Source organism: Nanorana parkeri, unplaced genomic scaffold (genome assembly GCF_000935625.1).
Source record: "Nanorana parkeri isolate BGI_ZX_2015 unplaced genomic scaffold, ASM93562v1 scaffold8, whole genome shotgun sequence".
Taxonomy (NCBI): domain Eukaryota; kingdom Metazoa; phylum Chordata; class Amphibia; order Anura; family Dicroglossidae; genus Nanorana; species Nanorana parkeri.
Window position 1 is genome coordinate 2,861,450 of NW_017306276.1, and position 23,117 is coordinate 2,884,566.

General features: G+C 40.5%; 1 protein-coding gene across 2 annotated transcripts in view; it reads right to left on the reverse strand.

Annotated features, from left to right (window-relative positions):
- Positions 1-23,117, reverse strand: part of FRY (FRY microtubule binding protein) — a 257,245-nt gene that overhangs the window by 52,729 nt on the left and 181,399 nt on the right. For both annotated transcript variants that reach the window (XM_018554227.1, XM_018554234.1), the window contains exons 37-43: positions 20,117-20,267; positions 16,936-17,039; positions 12,401-12,586; positions 9,825-10,023; positions 6,069-6,190; positions 5,320-5,507; positions 2,983-3,077 (exon numbers count right to left, since the gene is read on the reverse strand). In XM_018554227.1, the coding sequence (XP_018409729.1) occupies positions 2,983-3,077; positions 5,320-5,507; positions 6,069-6,190; positions 9,825-10,023; positions 12,401-12,586; positions 16,936-17,039; positions 20,117-20,267 (1,045 nt within the window). The remainder of the gene's footprint in view (positions 1-2,982; positions 3,078-5,319; positions 5,508-6,068; positions 6,191-9,824; positions 10,024-12,400; positions 12,587-16,935; positions 17,040-20,116; positions 20,268-23,117) is intronic.

Consider the following 23,117-nt stretch of genomic DNA (forward strand, 5'->3'; position numbering starts at 1 on the left):
ATATATATATATACATACATACACACACACACACACACACACACACACACACACAGGGCTTGAAAAATCCACTCGTCTGTGACGAGAGAACGGTGGAGCCCGACGAGCAGCTTCCCGGCCGGCCGTGTAATTACAACTCTCCAGAGACGCTCGATCGCATGTATTAGCAGCTGTCACTGCCATTGCCGGTCCCGAGATCCGCTGTGCCTGATGCGGCCGGGACCGGCACGGCTCTGTGACAGGAGATCAAAGGGAGTTAAGTATACAAACTCCCTTTGATCTCCTCTCAGTCCCCGAATGCAGGAAGTGATGTATATTACATCACTTCCTGCATTCAGTGTCACTCTCCAGCTACAGAAACTGATGAAGCAGATACGCCTCGGGTGCGCCTACGTGCGAAAAATGACGATTGCACCTATTGTGCCGCACATGTTAAATATCGCCGCAAACGTCGGAGTGAGAGCAATAATTTTAGAGCCATTAATCACTGAGAACACTAAACTGATGAGCAGTAAAAGCTCATCAAGTAAAAGTAATCGTCGCCTATGGGCGTTTTTTGCAATTTTAAGGCTTGACATGTTTGGTGTCTATTTACCCGACGTGACCCCGAATTTTATGTTTTACTAAAAATATGGGTAAGAGTATATGTTTTATAACATAACGTAAGGAAACTTTTTTTTTTTTCTATTACATTTATGGTACTTTTTTACCGAGCCTGCCAGGAAGCTGATAGCGCGCAACACCAATCACAGGTAGTGAGACATTTTCCAGGTCCGCAGCTGCAGAGATCGGGAAATGTCTCAGTGCCTGTGATTGGCGCTGCGCGCTGTCAGCTTCCTGGCGGGCTCGGCACATGTAGCTGCGAACACGCCCGAGCCCATGCTTAGTTATATGCAGCCCAGTGATGATGACACCTTTTGTGAACATTGTTGGGCTACACAAAGTGGATTCATATGTTCTGTGGCCATTAAGTAATATATTTAAAGAAAAGTTTTTGTGCCCATAGTTTACCTTTAAACTATAGCGCCTGCAAATAACATGCATATCTGTTGTAACATGGTTACAATACACTGCTAAACACTCTCTAAAGTTCCACCTGCTGGCAAAAACCTAATAGCAATATAATCTGGCAAAAATAAAAAAAATATGTACAAAGCCATTTTCATTCCTTTAAATATCAAAATGAAAATGTTTTATTTTGGCCATTACTATTATGGATATGAAAAGAAAATGTTGCTGCTTTGCTACTCATTCAATGTTTCCTCTTCAGTCTGAAACTAAAATAAGATGTCATTAAATAATAAAGTACCTAGTCAGCTATCGGTTGTTTATCACTGATCCTTCCCCGGCCTACACAATCTCTGGTGCATCTGCTATACTTGTGTGTCATCGCTAATGGACACACATTAACAAGCATTAAACAGAAGAAAGTTCCATCTGCAAGCAATTCCTGACATTACTGACTGCATTTAGGCTTAAGATATTTTATAATGATGATTGTTACTGTGCTGTACCCAGTGAAACAAACAAGTTGTCAGCATATAAAAAATGCCAAAGTCTCAGCATGACACAGAAGTGTTATGCTTTTACAAAGGAGGTGCTTTCTTCAAGAGGTGGGTTTCAAATATTAAAGGAGAACTATGAGGTGAAGTGATTTCCACTCATCCTCACAGTTAGAGCCGATGTGTGACATTGAAACTGTCACACATCAGCTCTACTGTTCGGGAAGTTAGCGAACACATAGCGTCGTTCGCTCACTTCCCGATCATCTTCCTGCAGAGAGCAGTGACTGTTAGTCTTCGCTCCCTGCAAGGATTCCCCACCTCCCCTCTCCGATCCTCCAGCGCTGACTGGAGGAACGGACAGTGGAGGGGGCGGGTACAGCTGGCTCTGCCTCAAGATAGGCAGAGCCCCGTTGCCAATCAGCCAGCTGGGTGGATCTCGACAGCATTGTCGGGATCATTCCCGGCTGCGGTGCTCTCAGTATATAGTTTGCAAATTTTGGGTCACGGGAGGAGGTTAGTATATGTCCTCCCGTGACCCTAAAGAGAACTATGGGATAAAAGGTTACCCCATAGTTCTCTTTTAAAGTTAAAAGCACAAACAGTCATATTAAGGGGAGCAAAGTCATGCTACTCCGCCACTCGATTTCTCCCTCTGAGCCGGGTGTCCAAACCCTGTGTAGGCTCTGGATTGTTTTGCAGCTTACACAAAGTTGATGACTTCCTTCCCTTTCTCATGTGGCAGTGTTCAGAACTGGCAGATGGCTGCTCAAGGCTCAAGTAGTGCACCCTGGGATGAAGAGGCAGAGGTCACACTCCTTCCCACACCTAGAAGCACTGTTGTTCCCCCTCCATTGAAGCAATGGAGCATCAGGAGAGTGGGGATTGGGGGTTTCTTTCAAAGAACAAAACAAAAAAACTGACACCTTGTCCTTGTTTGCACAAATGGTAAAGTAACAGAGTCTTATAAGTACCCACAGCAACCAAAACACCATCAGAATTGACTTCAGAAACATTGTGGACTCAAGTGCTGTCTGATTTTGGGACTGTGCATCCATATACATGCGTGTGCATATGCAAGTCTGGCATATACCCACATATAGCCATTAACATCTATGGCAGGCTGCATGCAGCACCTATGACTCCCTAGCAGGGGAAATACACCAGGATTTATGTTGTATGGCCACAGGTTGACTTGTGAATGAGCCCTAGTTGTGACTGTTTGCTAATATTACTGCACGCTCATCATTGCACTGCCAGCTAAATAAGGTCAACACAGCTCACAGCACCCTATGAAGAAAACTTCAGATAGCACAGTGGTCAGTAGGATGCACCCCATTGTTCTATTCACTCAGAATGCTGGCTTACTTAGCTGGGTACATTTTGCTTAGGATTTACTAATATGTTTTGTACCAAGAGTGGGTGCACAACTCCCTTATACACAGACATACACAAACTCAAGTATGACAATATCATGTACCTTGACAAGACAGCCAGTAAATCGCTGTTTTTTAGGCAATCTGATAAATTATCCACCGCTGCTTCCAGAGTGAGAAGAACTTCCATGACATAGCCCTAGAAACAACATTAAAGTAAAACCGATGTTAAAAGCAAATCACTAACCCCAATAATATTTAACTGGTCTCAAAGAGTGTTGATTACATTGGACATTCATTTTTTTTCAAATCTGAAGATATTTGGAAATGTGGAAGAATCGTTTATAGTTATTAGAATTAAAATGTCCTCATCCCAGAATGAATGGTAACGCCCATATGAACCCTCTTCATGTATTACTGTTATGCAGTCCGGCACCATATACAGTAATAAATATGGTTCCTTTTAACTATTTTAGCAGTTAAATGCAGCAAGGGTTGCCCCCTGTTCATTGGAATGTCGTACCGCAGCTCTCACACTTCCCTCTCTCCAACGACCTGGCCTGTCCCCATGAACATTGAACTAATTAACATCGTACTTGCACTTTAAGCAGCGCTGTTGATTAGGTACTGTTTAGGGGGATATGTTGGATAGCTGGACTTCTTCTTCGGTGTAAGATTATCCTAAGTGCTGCCAGTACAGGGTTTTCTGTTCCACCACCAGCAGGGAAAATAATTACGTCTACCTACCTGCAATATCAAATTCAGCCACTAGATGGAACCAAACAAAATACATCTCTGTTTACAGCAGCTCCAGACTGGTTTTCCTCTAATAAAACTCCCATCATCCCTCAGCCTGGGGAGAGGAAACAGGTGCATCCTGGGAGTTCAGACTCCATTTTAGGACTGACGAGGAAGAGGAAGCCATTACCACCTGCAGCAAATGTCTGGAGGAAAGGGCCTACATTCCAGCAGCATCGGTAGTAGGAATAGACTTGTTTCTCTATGTTCTAATACGCTTACACTATAGTTACATGTTTTACATATTGATTGTATGTTTCTATGTTCTTTTTTGCCAGTTTCTTCCCACCCTGTTTTGTTAATAAAGCATCAAGGTTTCACCCAGTCTGGCTTATTGCAGAATAGGAGGGTTCAGCTGCATGTCGAGCTATATACAGGCCGCAGGGCAACTTTTACAGGGAATGAAACATAACCTTGCCGCTACATGGTAATAAATTAAGAGGGTTCAACTGGACTTTAAACCTGAATGGTCTTTATTTGGTTTTTTATGCGATACACAATTTTTATAAATACACCCAGTACAAGTCACCAACAAATGCTTTATGGTACTTGTGATTGACCAAGTAATGGGTAAAGTCACGCGTCTACATCATGATAGCCTAAGGGGTTGCTATGTGTAACGCCACTCGTTAGATTCACCTTCTCTATATGCCCTGGTGACCACTGTCACCGAGACAGAAATCCCAAATTTTACAGCTGTCTCCAGAACTAGAGGCGAGGATAAATCATCCAATGGGGACACTTGTCTGGTAGGGAATTGCCCTTTTGCGAAGACTTCCACATTTATTGTTACAGTCTCAGGGCAGCCATCAGAAATTTTGGGGCCCCTTACATGGCTTTAGACTGCCCCCTTGCTCCGCCGCCCCCCCTTCCCCCTCACTGCCACCACACTGAGCCAGTCACACTGTTATTATTCTACATTTATGTGGATAACCTCCTCATGTATAACTTTCCCCTCCCTTTTAGATTGTAAGCCCTCACAACAGCAATCAATGCAGAATACCACCAACTATAGAGCACTACAAATCCCAGCAATAATACATTATACAGCACAATGCAGAATACCACCAGCTATAGAGGAATACAACACATACTAGCAATACATTATACATACAGTGTATAATGTATTGCTGGGATTTGTAGTCTTCTATAGCTGATGGTACATTACACAGCGCAATATACCATTAGTGATGCTTACTCTCTATGGTGGGCTCTGCAGGAGTCTCAGGTGGGCTGGTCAGGGCTTCATCCCCCTCTCTCCCAGATCCTCTTACCTGCTCCTGGTGCCTGTACACTTGGCCTCCTCTGCTGCCGGACTGGATGTAATGTCACTTCCGTCCGGTCCCACATCAGACGAGCAGCGGTGCTGATGGGTCCCCAGCCTGTCTCGAAGCTACTGGATCGCCAATGCTGGGGCCCTGCACTGCTAGCGCCAGGCCTCCTCCGGCGCTGTGGGGGCCTGGCCGCCTCCTCACCTTTCACTATCGGCCGATATTCATGTAAGGGTCCCGGGCGTGCCCCCCAGGCTGCCCGGGCCCCTTACATGAGTATCGGCCATACCCCCCTGATGGCAGCCCTGTGTAGCCTTGCATTACTTTTGGCAAACACGTCAGTGCAAAAAGCAAGATACATGTTTACGATACCTGAATTTCATCCCCATATTCTCCGATGACCTCCACCAACCTAGAGAGAAGGTCGGATAAGGCGTGAGCAGAAAGAGGCTGTTTCAGAGCTCGCAAGATCTGGAATGAGCGACCTGCGTAATGGCGGGAGGAGCTGGAAAGCGCAGTCTGCAGAGCCACTTCACTTAGGTGCTGCTCCAAATGAAAGCCTGTGGAAGACACCAAAATCATGTTTTTGCCATATTCTTTATTTAGCCTTTTGCAGTTATTTTCTTTACTTTGCTCAGGAGTAAAAAATCTAATTGAAAAATGTAAAACATTACTTTTTAGACAAAGGTCAAATATTGCATATTATTATTTTATACTTCACCCTTGCAGCCTGCAGGGGGTGAGTGGAAACCTAATACTTAAGGTTTTTAGAAGGTTAATTTACTACTATGCTGAAAATAGCCTGAATATGCTCTGTTGTAAATGGACCTGAACAGCAAGATATCCAAATACAAACATAGACCTAAATCAGTCAGAGAAGAAACATGCCCCTCCCATCTCTAACAGAAGAGAATGTTGTGCCTGGATCTTTAATCTGCAGGAGCAGTTGACAATTGCAGAGAAAAGAAAAAGCATTGTTTCCTATATCAATCATAATGGCATTTATGTTATTTTAATTGAATGCAGCAGAATTATAGGTGTAATCTGGCTGGTTGCTCTGCAAAACATCTTCATTTTACGTTCTACGTAAGCATCCCAATAAATCGCCAACCCCACGTTACCTGACTTTGAGTCTTTAAACACAGACACCACATGGCGCAGGAAATTGGTGAGCTGCTCTGCACTTCGAGAATTTTGATTCTTGGGTGTTATATCTTCATGACACCAGAGAGGACCAAAGGCTCTGCAATCAAAAACAAACATTTAACTCTTATGTAAAGGGTAACAGTTACATACAATCTAGACGTATAGCAGGTATTCATTGCAAGATGAGCAAAACCAGCTGGTGCATCTGTAAAAATAAATCAAAGCAACTGGACTTCTAATTTTCTTGAAGATGTTCCGCTGATCATCCAACTAGTTTTCTCAATACAGAATGACTTGCATAAAAAAATTATCTGGGAATAGATATGGTGCATATTTCTCCAATCAACATAATCTGTTTATCATGGAACACCTCCCCTGGACAGCTTAAAGTGACATTAAAGTAGTAGATATAGGCAAAAAAACAGGAGGCTTTAGAACCCCTTTAATTACAACTGCTAGCTTCAATCATGCAAATGCAATCAATGCATTACCTCCATGCTGGTTATAATAAACAGATTATGTCTTATTGGACTTGTTACAGAAATAATGAAATGTAAAGTCTGTGTGTTTTAAAAAAGCCAAAGGCTTCTTTTCAAAAATACTTTTTCTAAAATGGCTTTGCATTTTTAGTATTATTTGCTGTCAGCAACCAGATCACCTGTCTAGCAGCAGATGGCACTGTTGATCTCCATTTGCCCAACACATGCTGTTCAGAAAAGACTTAGCATTTCTCAGATAGCTGAAGTGTCTCGCAGTGTATTGGGATTAAAGGAATGAAACTAGATGTAAAGAGCTCTGCCTTCAAAAACATTTTTTAACAATGATGTTAGCATGTGATGTAAACCTAAAAGATCTCCAAGATCAACCATGATATGCAGGGGTTAGGGGAAAAAAAGTTGCCACAGTTCAGTTGTTAAAATACTGTAGCACAAAGTTCAGCATCAGAGTCCAGTCTTGCATGTCACAGCATAACTAATATATTCTCTCATCTCTAAAGGCTTCTATGGACAAAAATGTCCCACTGGAGTTCTGGCTCTGCCCCATCAATGGCCTTTACCACACTGGAACTATTTAAAATCCAAAGCATTGTAAGTTTAACTAACACAACTTCCACTACCCACAACTAGTTCCACTATGAAGTGCCTACTGCAGATATTGAAAAATAAATGACCAATAAAACATTGAACACAACTGAACCTAAATTTTAATTTTAAGATTGCTGGTATAAGAAACTTGGTATGCCATAAAAAAAGGGATTTTGCACTTTTGCCCTCAAAATTCAGAAACAAATCAGACAGAAAATCAGTTATCCTGAGACAACTGGGTTATAATGCCACCTTCAGGTAGACGTATAGCAGGTATTCAGGTAGTTTGGACACTGGCAATAAAAAAAACCCCCACAAAGCCAGCCAGCCCTGCTCCAACTGCCATGTTTGTGAGCAAGCAGTATGAGGTCAATACTTGTGCCCCTTATGAACTCCAAGAAACAGATTTTATGGTAAGTACAAAAATCCTGTTTCCTTTCTCATTCCTTAAGGGACCCAGGATTCAGTTACTCTGAGACATTTGTGGCACTGAAACACAGTCCAACTAAGGGAGCCACTGATAAATTCAACAGGGGAAGAGATCTAACTAGAAGAACATCGAAAGGAATCAATACCAGAGAAAGGGGGGAGCAAATATGGAAATTGCTACTAACAGGGAAATGTACCAAGAATAAATCTGGTGTTCCAGAGTAGAGCAGGTAGCAACACTAGAAGTAGACTGCTGTCTGAAAGAATTATGGACCTCAACAAGAATGGGGAGGAGAACCAATCAACCACCATAAAGAAAAACAACAGGTAGAAGAGACTTAGACCAACAGCTAAAGTGGTCAACAAAACAAGAATGGTTGCAAAGTAAAAGCCAAAGCCTAGGCTATCTAACCCCTTAGGGAAATGAATGCTGGGCAAGCAAGGTATGTCCAGACCAAAGACTAACCAATGAACATCTGGGATTGAAGCAAAATGGATATCTCGACTTCAGAGAAAGGGAGATCTATAATATAACAGTCCTTTCAAGAGTAATGTAAAGGGAGAGAGGGAAAGAGACCTTCAATGTGAAACAAAGAAGGGTAGAGTACCAAGTTCCTTTTAAGAAAAGGGTGGAGAGATGCAAACACCTATATTAAAGGTAAATTAAGTTAGGAAATATTGTAGCCCAATAGAAGTACGTGGAGTCCAGAACAAAAAGGATAAGGAGACCTTCCAACTCATACCAACAGATAATAGATAAGTGTGATAGTCACAGTACAACCTGCCTGAATAGTCAGTCAGATATAGGGGGCAAATGGATCTTTCTTCCAATAAATAGGTCCCATAAGGAGCTGCGGACTTACAGCTTTACACCTAGGGGAACTCTTCAGTTAAGTAAAAGAGTGCTGTGTCTGGTAATCTTCAATGGAAGAACAGAAGTAATAAGATGGATGTTTGTGAGAAATGAAAATAAGTTGCATTCATGAAAAAAAAAACTTACAGTATAAAGGAGGGAAACATTCAGAAACAGGGCTCTGGAAACTAGACTTCGAGTTCTGCATGGAAATAGTGTCGACACTATGAGGCCGCGAAAGCTATCCAGTGTAAGGTAGGTAGAAATCAGACAGTGACAGATGGAGTATTCAAGTTCATCTGGAAGAAAGGGTATTGCAAACACTATTGCAGTGCAGCAGGAGTCAGCTTAATGTATATTTCCACTTTTGCATCCAAACTAAATGGAAATGTTCCCATTCACAGAGCATAAGCCAAAAAAATGTACAAAATGCTTCTTGTAGCTGAAATAGCTTTTACCCGGGTTATGGATTCATTGCTTCCTATGGGTTAAAATTAACAACAGAGGAAAAAAAGTAAGATTCCAACCTTTTAGGACACTAGTAAAAACAATTGAGGCATGGCGGTTGGAGGCAGAGTTATACCAGTTCTGGCTTAGTGTTTTGTCTGCCAGTGTCAAAACGTCCTCGAGGTGGCAGTATAACCCAATAACTGAATCCTGTGTCTCTTAATGAATGAGAAAGAAAATGCCTTTACTTATCTACTGGTTAATTAAAAATAAAATTGTACTGTGACTGCAACACATACACAGTGCGCGTACACTCCCGTTATGTGTAAAAGTCAGAGGAATGGGATTATGTAACTGCAGTGGGCAAGCACTGGTGTTTCTAAATCAGTGATCACCAAGTGGCTGAAGACAAAAGATGCTGTGCTGGTAGAAGTGGAGAAGATGGCAGTAGTATAGGGGAGCTTAAGCCTGTCAGCATTGGAGGAGGTGAGAGTTCCTGGGGTACCTGGGCACTTATTCCTGGTATAACCCGGTCACAAACTTGGGCACATCAAATTTAGCATATATTAAGCATTGTACATACAGAGGTAATGTTTAGGAAAAGCCCTATATAAAAACAATTTAATGTAACACATAGACAGTTAAAGTTTACAAAGAAGTCTCTTTGGCCCTAAGGATGGGGCCAAATTTGACTTTTACAGGAAAGCACACAATTTGAATAGAAGTTTTGCTGTCTACAGCTTTGGATCTTCTGATTTCTTTAAATACCTAAAGGCCAGCGGGGGTGAACAGTACACCGCAGTGTTCATACAAACCGTGATAAGTCCAATCTTATACTGATTTGCTATCAAGCTTGCCCTGTGAAAAAATGTGTTTATTTACAGATAGCTGCAAACTGTTTCTTGCAGACGGCTCACCTGGTGGTCAGAAATTCGATCAACTTGTTGGCTTTTTCATCCGTCTCTGCTGATGTGTCAACATCCTCAATCTCCTGGCTGATCTGAGGGATGTTCCCACTGCTTCCTCCCAGACTGATGCTGGAGGAGGTTGAGCTGGAGCTCAAGCCAGAGTCTGGCACTGGAGATGACTGGTACTCCCGCAGAAAGTCAAACCCTCCTGCCAGAGATAATGAAGGAATGCATTCAATCAGTTTTCTATCTCCAACAAGCACAGACACAGCTAAAGACTCATACAAATAGACAGCTCTGCTAAAATCTGCAAATGTACCAGTGTGGACAAGGCCTCATTCGTATGAAAAGAACGTACCTGTGTTCAGTACATTGTTCAAAAGTAAGTGCAATGTTCAGAAATGTTGGACAGAGGCACGGTTATTGACTTCATGTTTCTGCATCCAATTTATTTATCCACACTATACATAGAAACATGTATGGGCACTTTAACTGTTATGTAGCAAATGCAGGGTAACTGGTATAAATTCAAGTAAACTGAGAATAAAGTGGTGTACTAATGCACATGAAGCATGACAAACTTGTATGTCTGGCCAAAAACAAACATATGAAGTGTATCTCAGCACATATCCCAATGTTTAACACTGCGTACAGAAAAACAGATGGTCCTGACAGAAAACCAGTGAGCTCCTAACTTCCTGTTCTTAGCTAACAACTCTGCCTTTACAGAGTTGAAATCAGAGCGTAGTCATCAGCCCTGTCTTATTTCTATCCTGCTGGGATACAGAATTCTGCCTATCCCGGCCCTCTCTGTCCCTATCCATATGCATAATTTACATTGATTCCATTCCCAGCAAAATATCACAACTGTCTTGCCTCCCAAGAGCCTGGCCACACACTAGTTGTAGGGGAATGGCTCTTAATAGATGTAGTTCAGCTTTGCCTTTGTCAATAGGAACTGGCCTAACACCCTGCTGATCCCTGCTCCCATCATCTGTCGCTGCAACAATTTTATAAGCCTGGTAATGACATGAATAAAAGCAGTTTCTTGCTACAGGAACAAAGTAAAAGAGAAGAGGGCAGAAGGGAGGGTTGGGAGTAAAGCTGGGTCATGTCTATTTAAATCCTAAAACAAAATAAAAAACACCTTTTTGCCATTTCCTTCTTTCCTCTTGTGTGAATATAGCTCTATTAATGTTAGTATAGCAAACAACCATACCCTTGGATTCCAACTGTTCCCTATTCTATCAAAAACGTAAAAAATATTTTGCCTGGATTTGGCATTAAGTGATATTTAATATTATCTATAAAATAACTAAATTACAAACATAAAGGGGATATAATTTTTACAACACCTGGGCTACATGGATTCACAATTGTTCGACTGTTTCTACAGAACCTGCGAATTAGTACGTTGTTGCCTGATTTATGGTCTTCTGAGGTCGTAGTTTTACTATGTATTATCGCAGCTCTTCCTTCTGTGAGACATGAGTAGTTTATGACCCGTCCTAGTGCTTTACTCCTCTGCCTCAACACCAGTTTTGACGGGAGCCAATTCCCAACTTGATTTCCAGCTGACCTGCCAACCTAGGAAGAAGGCTCGTACTGTTTTGACTGAGCTGGTAGTTTTATCATGACTCTATGTTTTCCTCTTATTGGCTATTGACTTGTGCTTTAAGGCTCTGTTCACACCTAGGCGTATCGAATATGCGCGTTTGTCGCGCGTCTCGTACGCTTTGTCAACGCTCTACAAAACGCTCAAACTTGAAAACACCCTGCCGTATTTCAGCCCGTCTGAACGCGCTACAAAACGGCCTACGCCTGAAAAGGTACATGAGCTTCTTTGCTGCATTTTTGTCTTGCGTTTCCATTGGGATACAGCCAAGTAGCCCTCGGAAACGCGCGTTTGTCGCGCGTTTTTTTTACCGCGAATCGCGGTAAAAACGCACGTCACGAGACGCGCGACAAACGCGCATATTCGATACGTCCAGGTGTGAACAGAGCCTTAGTCTGTCCCCATCCCTATGTCGCCCTTCCCTCCCTTTGCCCCCAACAACACCATTTAACCCAATTCTACTGTATTCACAGAGTGCTATTAGTGTGTTATCTGACCCGACTCTTAGTGCTTTTTTTTCTCCCTCTTTTCCCTTCCCTTTTGCTTGTATTTTCTCTTGTTCTTTTGCATTGTATTGTGCAAATTAACAAACAAAAAGGGGGGATATCATGAAGTCAACTCATGCAAATTCAAGACCAATCAAATAGAATATGTTAAGTAAGAGTGGCCATACACAAGGATTAAAATCAAAATCCCATCACATTTCACCTACCAAATCTATAACAATACCATAAACAGGAATGTTTATTTCGCATAAATGGCTGCCATTTTTAAAACTATAATGGGTTATTTTTTATACAAACATAATGAGGGGTGCAGTAATTCCTTGGTAACAGTTAACACCAAAGCAAATAACTTAATGGTGTGTTTTATGAAATCTGCATTACAGTGCAATCAATGCATTAATGAAGACAAAGCTAATCTGAATGGTGGAAGTTCAAAGACATTATTGCACATCGATCGTTATTACCTGTATAGGGATACTCTGATGAGCAGGAAGACTGCACGGTCAATGTCTTGGCTTCGTTTATCTCTCGAGCATGCAGGAGGACAGATGCAATGGAAGAGTAATTGCTGTTGCAGGACAGAGCGATCAAAATATGGAGAAGGAGCTTTCTGCTGTGTTCAAAAACTTCAGGCCGGTAATGATCAAGACCTAATACACACAACAGACAAGACAAAATAATAATTTCTATCTCCTAGAAACCACCCATGTAATACACATCTGCCTTTAGAAAACAAAAAACCTAGACTTACCAAGCTTATTCAAAAAGAAACAATGGCAATCAGATTTCACTACTACTTAATCTCAACCCAGGACCTGGCACTCTGACAGGTTGCTATGGACTAACATAGAACTAAGTTCTCTATGTAATAAAGCTGTTAGTGTTATATACAGTATATCCAAAATTAGGTTCTGAGCCCAACTTTGCAAGAAACCAAAAAGAACCAAAATATAATTTCTAGTACAAAAGGTATCCAGTTGGCATTTCAAGTGTATTTCCACTTTTGCAGCTAAATTAAGATAACACCTACTTTATATTTGTTACATGTCCTCATTCACATTGCATAACTAAAAATTTAAAAATGAGATATTTTAAAACGGCTGCTTAGCTTTTTACATGCTCTGTTCTAAAAACTATAGGACTGAACAATGCAATTTAGTCCCCCTTTCTATGTAATGTTTACAAGGGGGCTGGGAAGTTGTTTTGCCATAATTAACCCTGCCTGTATTGTGTTGGAGATTTCCATGATCAGTTAACTAGAAGTGGAGGACTGTTTTTGTCCTAACAAAGGGTAAAGACCTAGGGTGGTACAATGTATGTTACTGCCCTTCATTTTGTCCCTTATCTTCACACTGCCCTCTTTTGAAAACAATAGAAGTTGCCTGTCATGTCCTATGTATGACCAGGCGCCCAAGAAACAACTAATAATGTAGGAAACAGGTTTTTAAAAAAAATATTATTAGGTATTTTGTGTGAAAGGAGCTACTGTACATTTTTTTTAGAAAGTTCTCTGCATTGGTCTTTAATTAAATTAAAGTGAACCTGCAAGCAACACATTCCCTTTTAAGCTGACTCCCACAGCTACAGCTAAACGTCCCTTCATTTGTCCAGAGAGGAACGAGAAGCCATGTGGGAGCTCCAAGTCACAGCTTAAAGCTCACATAGGACATGTGACAGAGCTGGGTGTCTGCTCAGCCAATCGCTAAGCACCAGTGCTGTTATGAGGGATGAGGGCTAGTGAGTCACATGCTCCCCCATAGCTAGAAGAAATGGGCATGTCATTTTTCTTTCCCCACTGAATGGCGCAGCGGAGAAGCAAAAGGGAATGTTGAAGTATAAGCAGCTGTAAGGGCCAGCATATTTCTGGCAGGACCGCACTAGAAGGGCATTCAGAACACGGATGGAATGCCACCCAAAAAAAATGAGCACTATTCATCTGAACACAGCTGCAGTGTTCAGATTGATGATTCAATGCAACATAAAATGTTCTCTGAGCATAATCATGATAAAAAGTCCTAAACAGTTCTCCAACACATAGTAGGGTCAAATAATTAATTCTATGAAGAGTCTACACAGCTTATGCCCTATGGTGGCTGGGCATAGCAGTAATATTCATGCATACAGACCTACCTGCCAGAAGACCATGTGCTGTTTACTACTGGGAAGTGGGACCCAGTTTATCAGCACTGTGTGTTATTTTATTGGGCGTTATTTATTGGGCATAAACTAAGTGGCGTTAAAAAACTGTCGTCATTTGAAAGCTACAAAGAATTAAATAAAATATGTAAAAAGGAACTAAAGCTTGCAAAGATTCATAACGAGCGACAGGTTGCAAAAGATTGCAAGATTAACCCCCAAAAATTCTTTAAATATATTAATACTAAAAAAATCAGGTCGGAGCATGTTGGACCCTTAAAAGATAACTCAGAGTTGGTAACTGGGGACAAAGAGAAGGCAAATCTATTAAATACTTTCTTCAGCTCTGTGCACACCAAGGAACATGATATAGCTCAAGTCCATAATGGGGATAGCAGTGTCATACCCTCTACCAAACCACAATGGCTGACTATTGATATGGTCCAGAAACAGATAGACAAAATTAAGGTGAATAAAGCACCTGGACCAGATGGCTTACACCCACGTGTCCTCAAAGAATTGAGCGGTGTAATTTCAAAGCCATTGTATCTAATTTTTAGAGACTCTCCAACGACCGATGGATTGGCGCAAAGCCAATGCGGTGCCTATATTTAAAAAGGGATCAAAGTATTTACCAAGTAATTACAGACCAGTAAGTTTAACCTTAATAGTTGGCAAGATACTTGAAAGTTTGATCAAGGATCACATGCAATTGTTTTTGCTTGAAAATAATATCATCAGTGATAGTCAGCACCGATTCACAAAAGAAAGAAGATAAAAAAACATCTGGATCTATTCCTAAATGCACAGAATATTACTGGATATTGAATTATTATAGGTATATTAGGCATCAGAGATTGTTGGTCCAGGGAATATCCGATTGCCGATGGGAACAGGAAGGAATGTTTTCCCCTGTTGGAGCAAATTGAACCGTGCTTTAGAGGGGTTTTTTGCCTTCAACATTGGGTAATTATGGGCATAGTGTTCTGTTTAGGCTTTTCTTCTTTTTTTTTTCTCCGTATCTCTATAGGTTGGACTCGATGGATTTGTGTCTTTTTTCAACCTGACTAACTATGTAACTATCAATCAATAAAGCCCACTAGAGACATGGACATATGGCTTCGGTGGGGGGGGAAAAGGAGTTGTATATATCGCAGTTGTGCGGGCTTGGGGTGGCGTGTGGTTTTAATGTATGGATGCTGTATGTATGGGGTGGGGACTATATGTACAGCTGTGAGAGGAAGAGGGGCTGTATGCACAGCTGCAGTGACTGTGTTTATATATATAGATAGATATATATATATATATCTATCTATATATATACGTACACACACTGTAGGGGCTGGAAACGTTGTCAGATGAACATTACAATCCTGACATTTTGGAGCTGCCTTTGGGACAGAATGGCCTGTTCTAAAGCAATGAGATCTCAATTCCCCCTCCAACCCTGTACAGAATATCCTGCATGTGGTTTTGACAAGGAACAGCAGTTTCATTAGTGAGGGTGTTGGCCATACCAATCTGATGCCAGCTGTCATTTTCCTAGAACATGCAGACACCACATAACCAGTTTTGTTTACTCACTATTCAAATATGACATCCCAAGAGTTATAAAATTTGTTAGATGAGGATAGATGCATTCCAAAATGCAGGCCCAAAAACACCTTTAAAGACCATATATCTATAGTAACCTCTATAGTAACATCAAGTGATATCTCACGTATAAATACCCAATACACATAAATCAAAACAAATAATTACTATAAATGTTCCAGGCCTCTCTAATTTTTACAATGATTCCTTTTAGGATAAAGGCATATAACTCAAGATCCAGGAATATGAGATTAAACTTGCAATTTTATCTTTCTTTCAAAATGAAAGAATATGTGCGGTTTCAGACATGTCAAAAAATAGTTTGCCAAATCATATCAAGAAAGTCAAGACGTGATTTGGAAAAGTGAAAAAATAAAAACATTTAGGAGAATAAATTAAGGCTGGTCTCTAAAATGATAAAACTAAAATTCCAGAAATAAGTAACCTCAAGTACACCATAAATAAATCAAAATACCAGGGAAGGAAGAGATATTATAGAGAAAGAAAGGGAAATATTTTATACTCTAGGGAATGGTAAAATATTATATTATAGAGAAGGGAATGAAATTATTTTATAGGGAAAGAAAGGGCAAGCAATGGAAATATACAGTAAGAAAAGGGTAAGAAACAGTAAAGCAAGGTAGGAAAGCAAGAGTATGGCAGTGAGAAAAGTGAAATAAATAAATAAACGAGCGTGTGATGCACATGAAGAAAAGTAAATGCACATTACACATTAAAAAGAACAGACAGGGAAAGGATATGGTAGAGAGGAGAAGGGTATGTAGGAAGGATATTGTAATGGTACGAAGGAGAAGGGCAAGTTACAGAAGGGATGAGCGGGGAAGAGAAACAAAAAGAACTGGGAAAAGGCCTGTGAAAGGAATGGTAAAGTAAAGGAAGGAAGGAAACATAAGGAAGTGCAAATAAATATTTACATTTTTTTCATTTCATTTTATTTTCTACATTGAAAATATCCGTGCCTAGTTTATTTAGTATTCAATTAATCATATTCTAAACGCACAATTCTGCTTTGATAACTTCAGAGCCTGAAATAAGTATTGTCTCTGTTGCCTACCTACTGACAAATGAAAATATGTATTCTCCAAAAGTTATATTCCACTGCAGATCTGAAATGGATTGATTGCCATAGGCAACAAAGACAGTTTTTATTATAGACTCTATAAATGAGGCTGTGTCTCCTGAAAGTTAGCTGTGCAAGGACACAATAGTCTTTCATGCTAAAAGATGTATGTAGACGGACAATACTTGCCCAAGAAGAGCGCGTGGAGCAGCAGAGGAAGGTGCAGGGCCCAGTCTTCTCTCACACTATGATCCACCACCATCTCCGTCATGAAAATGACAGCAATATTGCACCTGCAGGTAAGAAGAAAGAGTTCAGCCAATCACTGTATGATGATGATGATGATGATGTTGTTGATGATATTCTCGTAAGCTGGCCCTAAAGTGAGTGAATTTTGCTGGTTCTTGACGAACCAGCTGACATTTGCTCAGTGGGTGGCCCCGTCGGCAGCCTCTCACCTGACATCTTTCAATCAGAAAATCAAAGGTGCTGGATGGAAAATTGTTGTTCCTTTTTAGGGCAGTGGCTCAAAGTCTGAAGCCAGAGGATCAAATTGAAAAGAAAAAAGCTTTTAAAAAACAGGTCAACAATGGCAGCCGACAGATTTCTCTCAGAACACATTTCCATCACTAAACAACTATTGTTTTTAGACATCCTTAGGTATAAGTATAATACTTGAAAAAAAAAAAAAAAAACTAGTTCAGTATAATCCAGCCAAGCAGGTCTGAACCAGGAAAAATACCTCTTCTCCCATAATGCAAAATGAGCTGCTCCTATTCTACTTCAGGAAAGCGGTGCTGGGAAGTAGTATATTGTGGAGGGTATGATTACAGAAACAACATGCTAGAGCAGCAGATAATGGACTGCGAAAAAAAGTCTATTTTTTATTGAAAATTAAAGGAAGAATTGTATTTTCTTTCCAATTGCTTTGCTTTATTTTAAAATAAAAATGTTCTGAATCCCAAAACAACATGCTGCTTTTCATTTAAAACGGGGTTCGCCAATATCAGAATATTTGGAATTTTTCTTCTGACAATCCAACATGAGCACAGAGAAGAAAATGCTTTATACGTTTATAAAGCCAAGAGAGGTTAAGAGAGGATTTCCCTCATTTAAGTTAGGCTTCCCTTCACTTCCCATTCCATAGACACAACAGGAAGTTGGAAGAAATATCTCTAAAGTTAGGGAAGATTTCCTTTCAAATCCTGTTCCAAAGACAACTCAAAACCTTGGATTTTCCCTCAGTTTTAGCCCCGGTGATGTAGTCACCAGGACAAATAGAAAGAGTAAACCTTCCCAGTGTGGGCAGACAGCAAGACAAACCTGACAGGGATGATAGCCCTTCACCACTCTATACAAAACTAAAACAAACAAAAAAAGACAATTTTTGCTTTAGATACACAAAGAATTTGGTGAAGGACATGACAAATTTCGATCAGCCAAATAAACTATGAATCAAAGGTGACAACATGTTCCCTTCTTATCCATGTCTGAGAGTCAACAGCTGGACATTGTAACCCAACAAAGTTAGATTAATGTTTCTGTCCTAGGATGTTCTCATTGTATGATCACTTACATTAATTATATTATCAACTTGTATTATTTTTGAATCCCCGAAAAGCCAGGCTTTCTAAAATCTGAGCACATACATGTACTATATGGGCCAAGCAGGCACAATGCCCCTCAGTATTTATCACTAATGGTAATTACTATGCAGCTAAACTGAGATTTATAATTAAAACAACCCGGACAGGGTAGCAAATAAATGAAGTGTCGAGCTGTCATACTTGTGTCTCTGACGGTTGTGTTTTCTATGTTTGCTCCAGCACTGCAGCCTTTGTCAATACTTTTAGCAGTCAACATTTCAAGGAATTTTGGATGCATGTGGCCCATGCTGCATGCCATGGTACTATCCTCCCACCCCTACGTCAATACAACTTGCATTCCTGACATATCAGTCACTAAGTATTGGTTCTGGTCTTGGTAATAATTTCTATGGGTTGCAACGGCGGCAGCCCCATACAATGGCCCTGGTTCTGCTGTTATCAGTGCCACTATGGCTCAGAGTGTGAAAGAGATAAGGAACCCCTTAACAGTATCAGCGCCTCTCCTACTCTAGCTTTACTTACACAATAGAACAACCCTGTGTCATGCCTACTGAGTGTTTTACAGAGCAAATAGCCTCCCAGTGTCATATGACTACATTGTACTACATCAGAGGTAGCCAAACTCTGGCCCTGTAGCTGTGGTGAAACTACAAATCCCATTAGACATTGCAAGACTCTCACAGCCACAGTCTGGGCATGACTCCCAGAGGCAGATGCATTACGGGATTTGTAGTTTGACCACAGCTGGAGGTCCGAAGTTTGGCTAGTCCTGCAATATCAACAGGAGCCTCTGCTGGGTTCTCCTCCCCTGGAAACAGTACAGCCAGATCATGTGATTGTAGAAGACGATTTTGTGGCATTTTACAATCTATTTTTATAATTGAGTTTTAATGTATGTAGACCAGTCTCTAATAAACACTATTTTTCTGCCTTCACACCAGAAATATTTTAGGGAGACTTAGACAGTGTGGTGTAGGCAATCAGCACCAGTCACCGTGAGCATCAATGGTGTAAAGAGAGGCACCTGTGTTCTGACGCACACACCATTCATGCAGAACAGAAGGTACATGTCTGTTTTCTATTTCCTAATGTCTGTTTTCAACACTAGCAAATAATTCAAAAAATGTCAGCACTGATAACAGTGTGGAATGAGCTCACTCACATGGTCTTCAGTCTGCACGCACATAAAAGCCTACAGAGCGTGCTTGCTGCTGCTTTATAACCACATATTTCCTACATGTCCTTACTTGCGAGTCTGGCACCTACATTCCTCACATTAGGTATATTGCTGGATCTATAACACCTAATAGATTTATGCACCGACATGAGTTTTCTGCTTTCCCTTCATACATTTCCAGTCCGATTTAGAGCCTCCTAATAATTTCCCTTGGATAAACAAATGAATACTTAACCATGAACCTAACCAAAAGTACTTCATTCTTTACCTCACCCTGAAAATGTAACCCAACAAAGCTCCTAAAACCTAACCTCAATTCTTTTCTTCAATCTCTGTACCCCGCCTTAACCTAGTCAAACCCTTATGCCCTTAAATACTGGAGTTACTGTGCCTGCGTTGAATGATACCAGCCCCACCCCCAATTCAAATGCTTTCTATATCTCAGGGTTCTCTTATCAGTTCATTGTAATAGTCTGGGCAATGCATTGCACAGTGCTTACAGTCAGGGCATATTCAGACAAAGAAAAAGTAAACTTTCTTAAACATAAGCAGTGTGACAAGTTAATATAACCACGCTCCTCCTCACCTATGAAGTGGTCCCCGTGGGGTAATGGTTTCAGGCAGGTAGTCTACCAGTGGTGCCCAGCATCCTCCATTGCAGGGCATGGGCAGGGGTTGTGGCTGATTGCTCTCCACTATGTTTAAGAGCCAGCTGATGTAGGGAGACACTGGATCATCTACAACAGAAGATGATAATATGTATTAGTCCTAGTTTATAAAAGGTAGAAACATGGCTGGACCATCCCAGTTTATAAAAGCACTGGAAGAGCTAAACAATCCAAGAACAAAGTAGGCAAAGTGTCTACCTATTCAGCTTTTTTGTCTCAGTCAGTAAAGCCCCCATTTCCCTGGCTTCATGTAGACTCTTTCAGTCCTGCATTAAAGTGACACTAAACTCAGGAGTTTAATCTTTAAAATACATTCAAATACCTTAACTCTGACCAAAATCTTATTGTGTATCACTCGGCTGTAGATCCTCAAATCATCTCTGAATTCTTGCTGACCGGGGTCCTTCCTTCTGAAGGGTGGCTACTTTTGTGACCCATGGTGCCTGTGTGTGTTAAAGTAGCCACAGCTCCAAACTCACTCCCAGGATGAAATACAATCTCAATACAAATGAGTAGACTACAATCGCACATTAAGTTTACTCATTTGTATTGAGATTGTAGTCCATCACAGAAGCGAGCTTGGAGTGGTGACTACTTTACAACACACACAGGGCCCATGGACAACAAAAAGCCCCCCTCCAGAAGGAAGGACAGTGTCAGCACCAATTCAGAGATGATTTGAAGATCTACAGCCGAGTGATTCACAAATAAGATAAGTGTCACTTTAAGAACACTAGGAGTGGCATGTGTTACCATAAACCGTAACGGTCTCTCAAACACATGGGGTATTTTGGTTAAGTTGGTCAGTTTAGCTGTAAATAGTGCTTGGCAGGATTCTGTAATATCCTATTATTATGCATTACCATAGTTCACCACTAAGGCAGTAACAAACATCGGAGTTGAATCGGGTCAGCTTGAGCACTTTATATTATATGTGCTTATGCTCTTTATCTATAATAGTTTTGCATAATGGATTTCTAACATGAACAAGCTAAGTTTTATTTCAGGGTGACCTGATGCTTTCTGTTACATAATGAGGCCAATTTACTACAAAAGTTGAGAATCTTCACACAATATAAATTGTGTGAATATTCACTTTAATTATCCAATCATGGGAAAATCAAATTCCTTTTTACTTATTTAAACTGCACATGATTGGATAATTCTGCAGTAAAAAAGCCCAAATGGCTGCATCATAAACTATTCCTCAAACAAGCATAACTTTACAGTTCAAACGATGTAAAGTAAATCAAAGAAACTGATTTCAGTAGCACCCCAAAATGGTGCAGAGCCAGGCACTGTGTAAGGCATATATCCATATTGCCCTTTTTAGATAAGGTGGCGGTAGCCAATACGAGACCCCATGGCTATCTGAGAGCAACTGTTACAGCTTTTTTTAAGATGAAGAAATGAAAAGGGAAGATTGCTATAGACTGCAATAGGAGGGTGCAATCAACCCCCTGGCTGTGAAACCAAGGAATGGGAATGCTCTGCAATTGGAAAAGAACCACCATTTAGGGTTGGGACTAGCAGATTTATGTATACAGTTTCTTGTCAAATTGTTACTATGGTACAAAAACTACAATAAAGCGCTTTGCTTAAGACCCAAAAAACGAAACCTGTTTATTTCCATTAGTTTTACTGGGCAATGTGCTTTTTTATAAGGTTTGAGTAAGATAATATTGATAGTTTCTATATATGAAATGTACTGTAGCATTTGACAATTTGACACATGTGGACAGATATCCCCACATGAATACCTTGCCAGGACTGATGGGACTCTCATTGTTGCGAATCATTGAGGCTATAATCAATGTCATTTCGATATCCCTCTCCTCTAAATAATCCTATCCTGGATTTCAGCTATCATATCCTTGGGGAACTTTCATCTACAACAAAATGCATTAAGAGCTAGTTCACACCAACGCGCGTTCCAGGAGAAGAGCAGTTACAGAACGGATCAAAACTGCGTTCAATGTATTCCAATGGTATTTTGGGCTCTAGTTCACACCGCAGCCTTCAGTTCCGGAGCATGTAAAAAAACTGCAAGCCCTATTTTACCTGCTTTGGAACGCATGCAAAAATGCATGCAAACGCCATGGAACACACTGAAAGCCCATTTTAAACTAAAAATGCAAAAACGGCCCTTCACGCGTCAAAGACGCGGCAAAACACACTGCACTGCGTGTGCAGAAACTCATGCAGATCTGGTCTGCATTTGGTGTGAACAAGCCCTCAAATACAATGCTGATATTGTTTAACAGGATTAACTTTAGCTGCTGGATGCTTTCACTTGATACTATATAGAAGATTTATGGACAGTGTTATATACAGTGTTACATTTTACTCACTGAACTGCAACTCAATTTATAACATTTGTATCATGTGTTTTTTTTCTGGATTTTTGGTTGATATTCAGTCTCTATCATTTAAACTACACCTGTGATAAAAATTATAGACCTTTCATTTCTTTGTAAGTTACAAATTTACAAAATCTGCAGGGGACCAAATCATTATTTTCCTCACTGTACTTAGAAAAAGGGAGTGTGGTATATGGGAATTTTATTTCATTACCACGGTTTTTAAAATGTTGCTTGTCAATATGCTTTTCTTTATTAAGTTTAAATAAATAATTATATATTATTGTATAGAACATGTGCAGTGGCCATGGCTTATAAAAAGTTTACATAGAACTTTTGTGTTTTTTTTTTTTTGAAAGTGGTTGTTTGGGAGTTATAGCAATTGACAAACGGCATGGCTGGAATTACATCCGTAAACATTCCATCGAACATTGTGGCAATGTCTTCATTGTTATACATTTTATACATTCAGAAGTCCCTTCAACCTTCTCCAAATTGGTATCTTTATACAGTCAAATGTCCTTTGAACAACAGGTCCTTGTGTGGAATGGAGCAACGG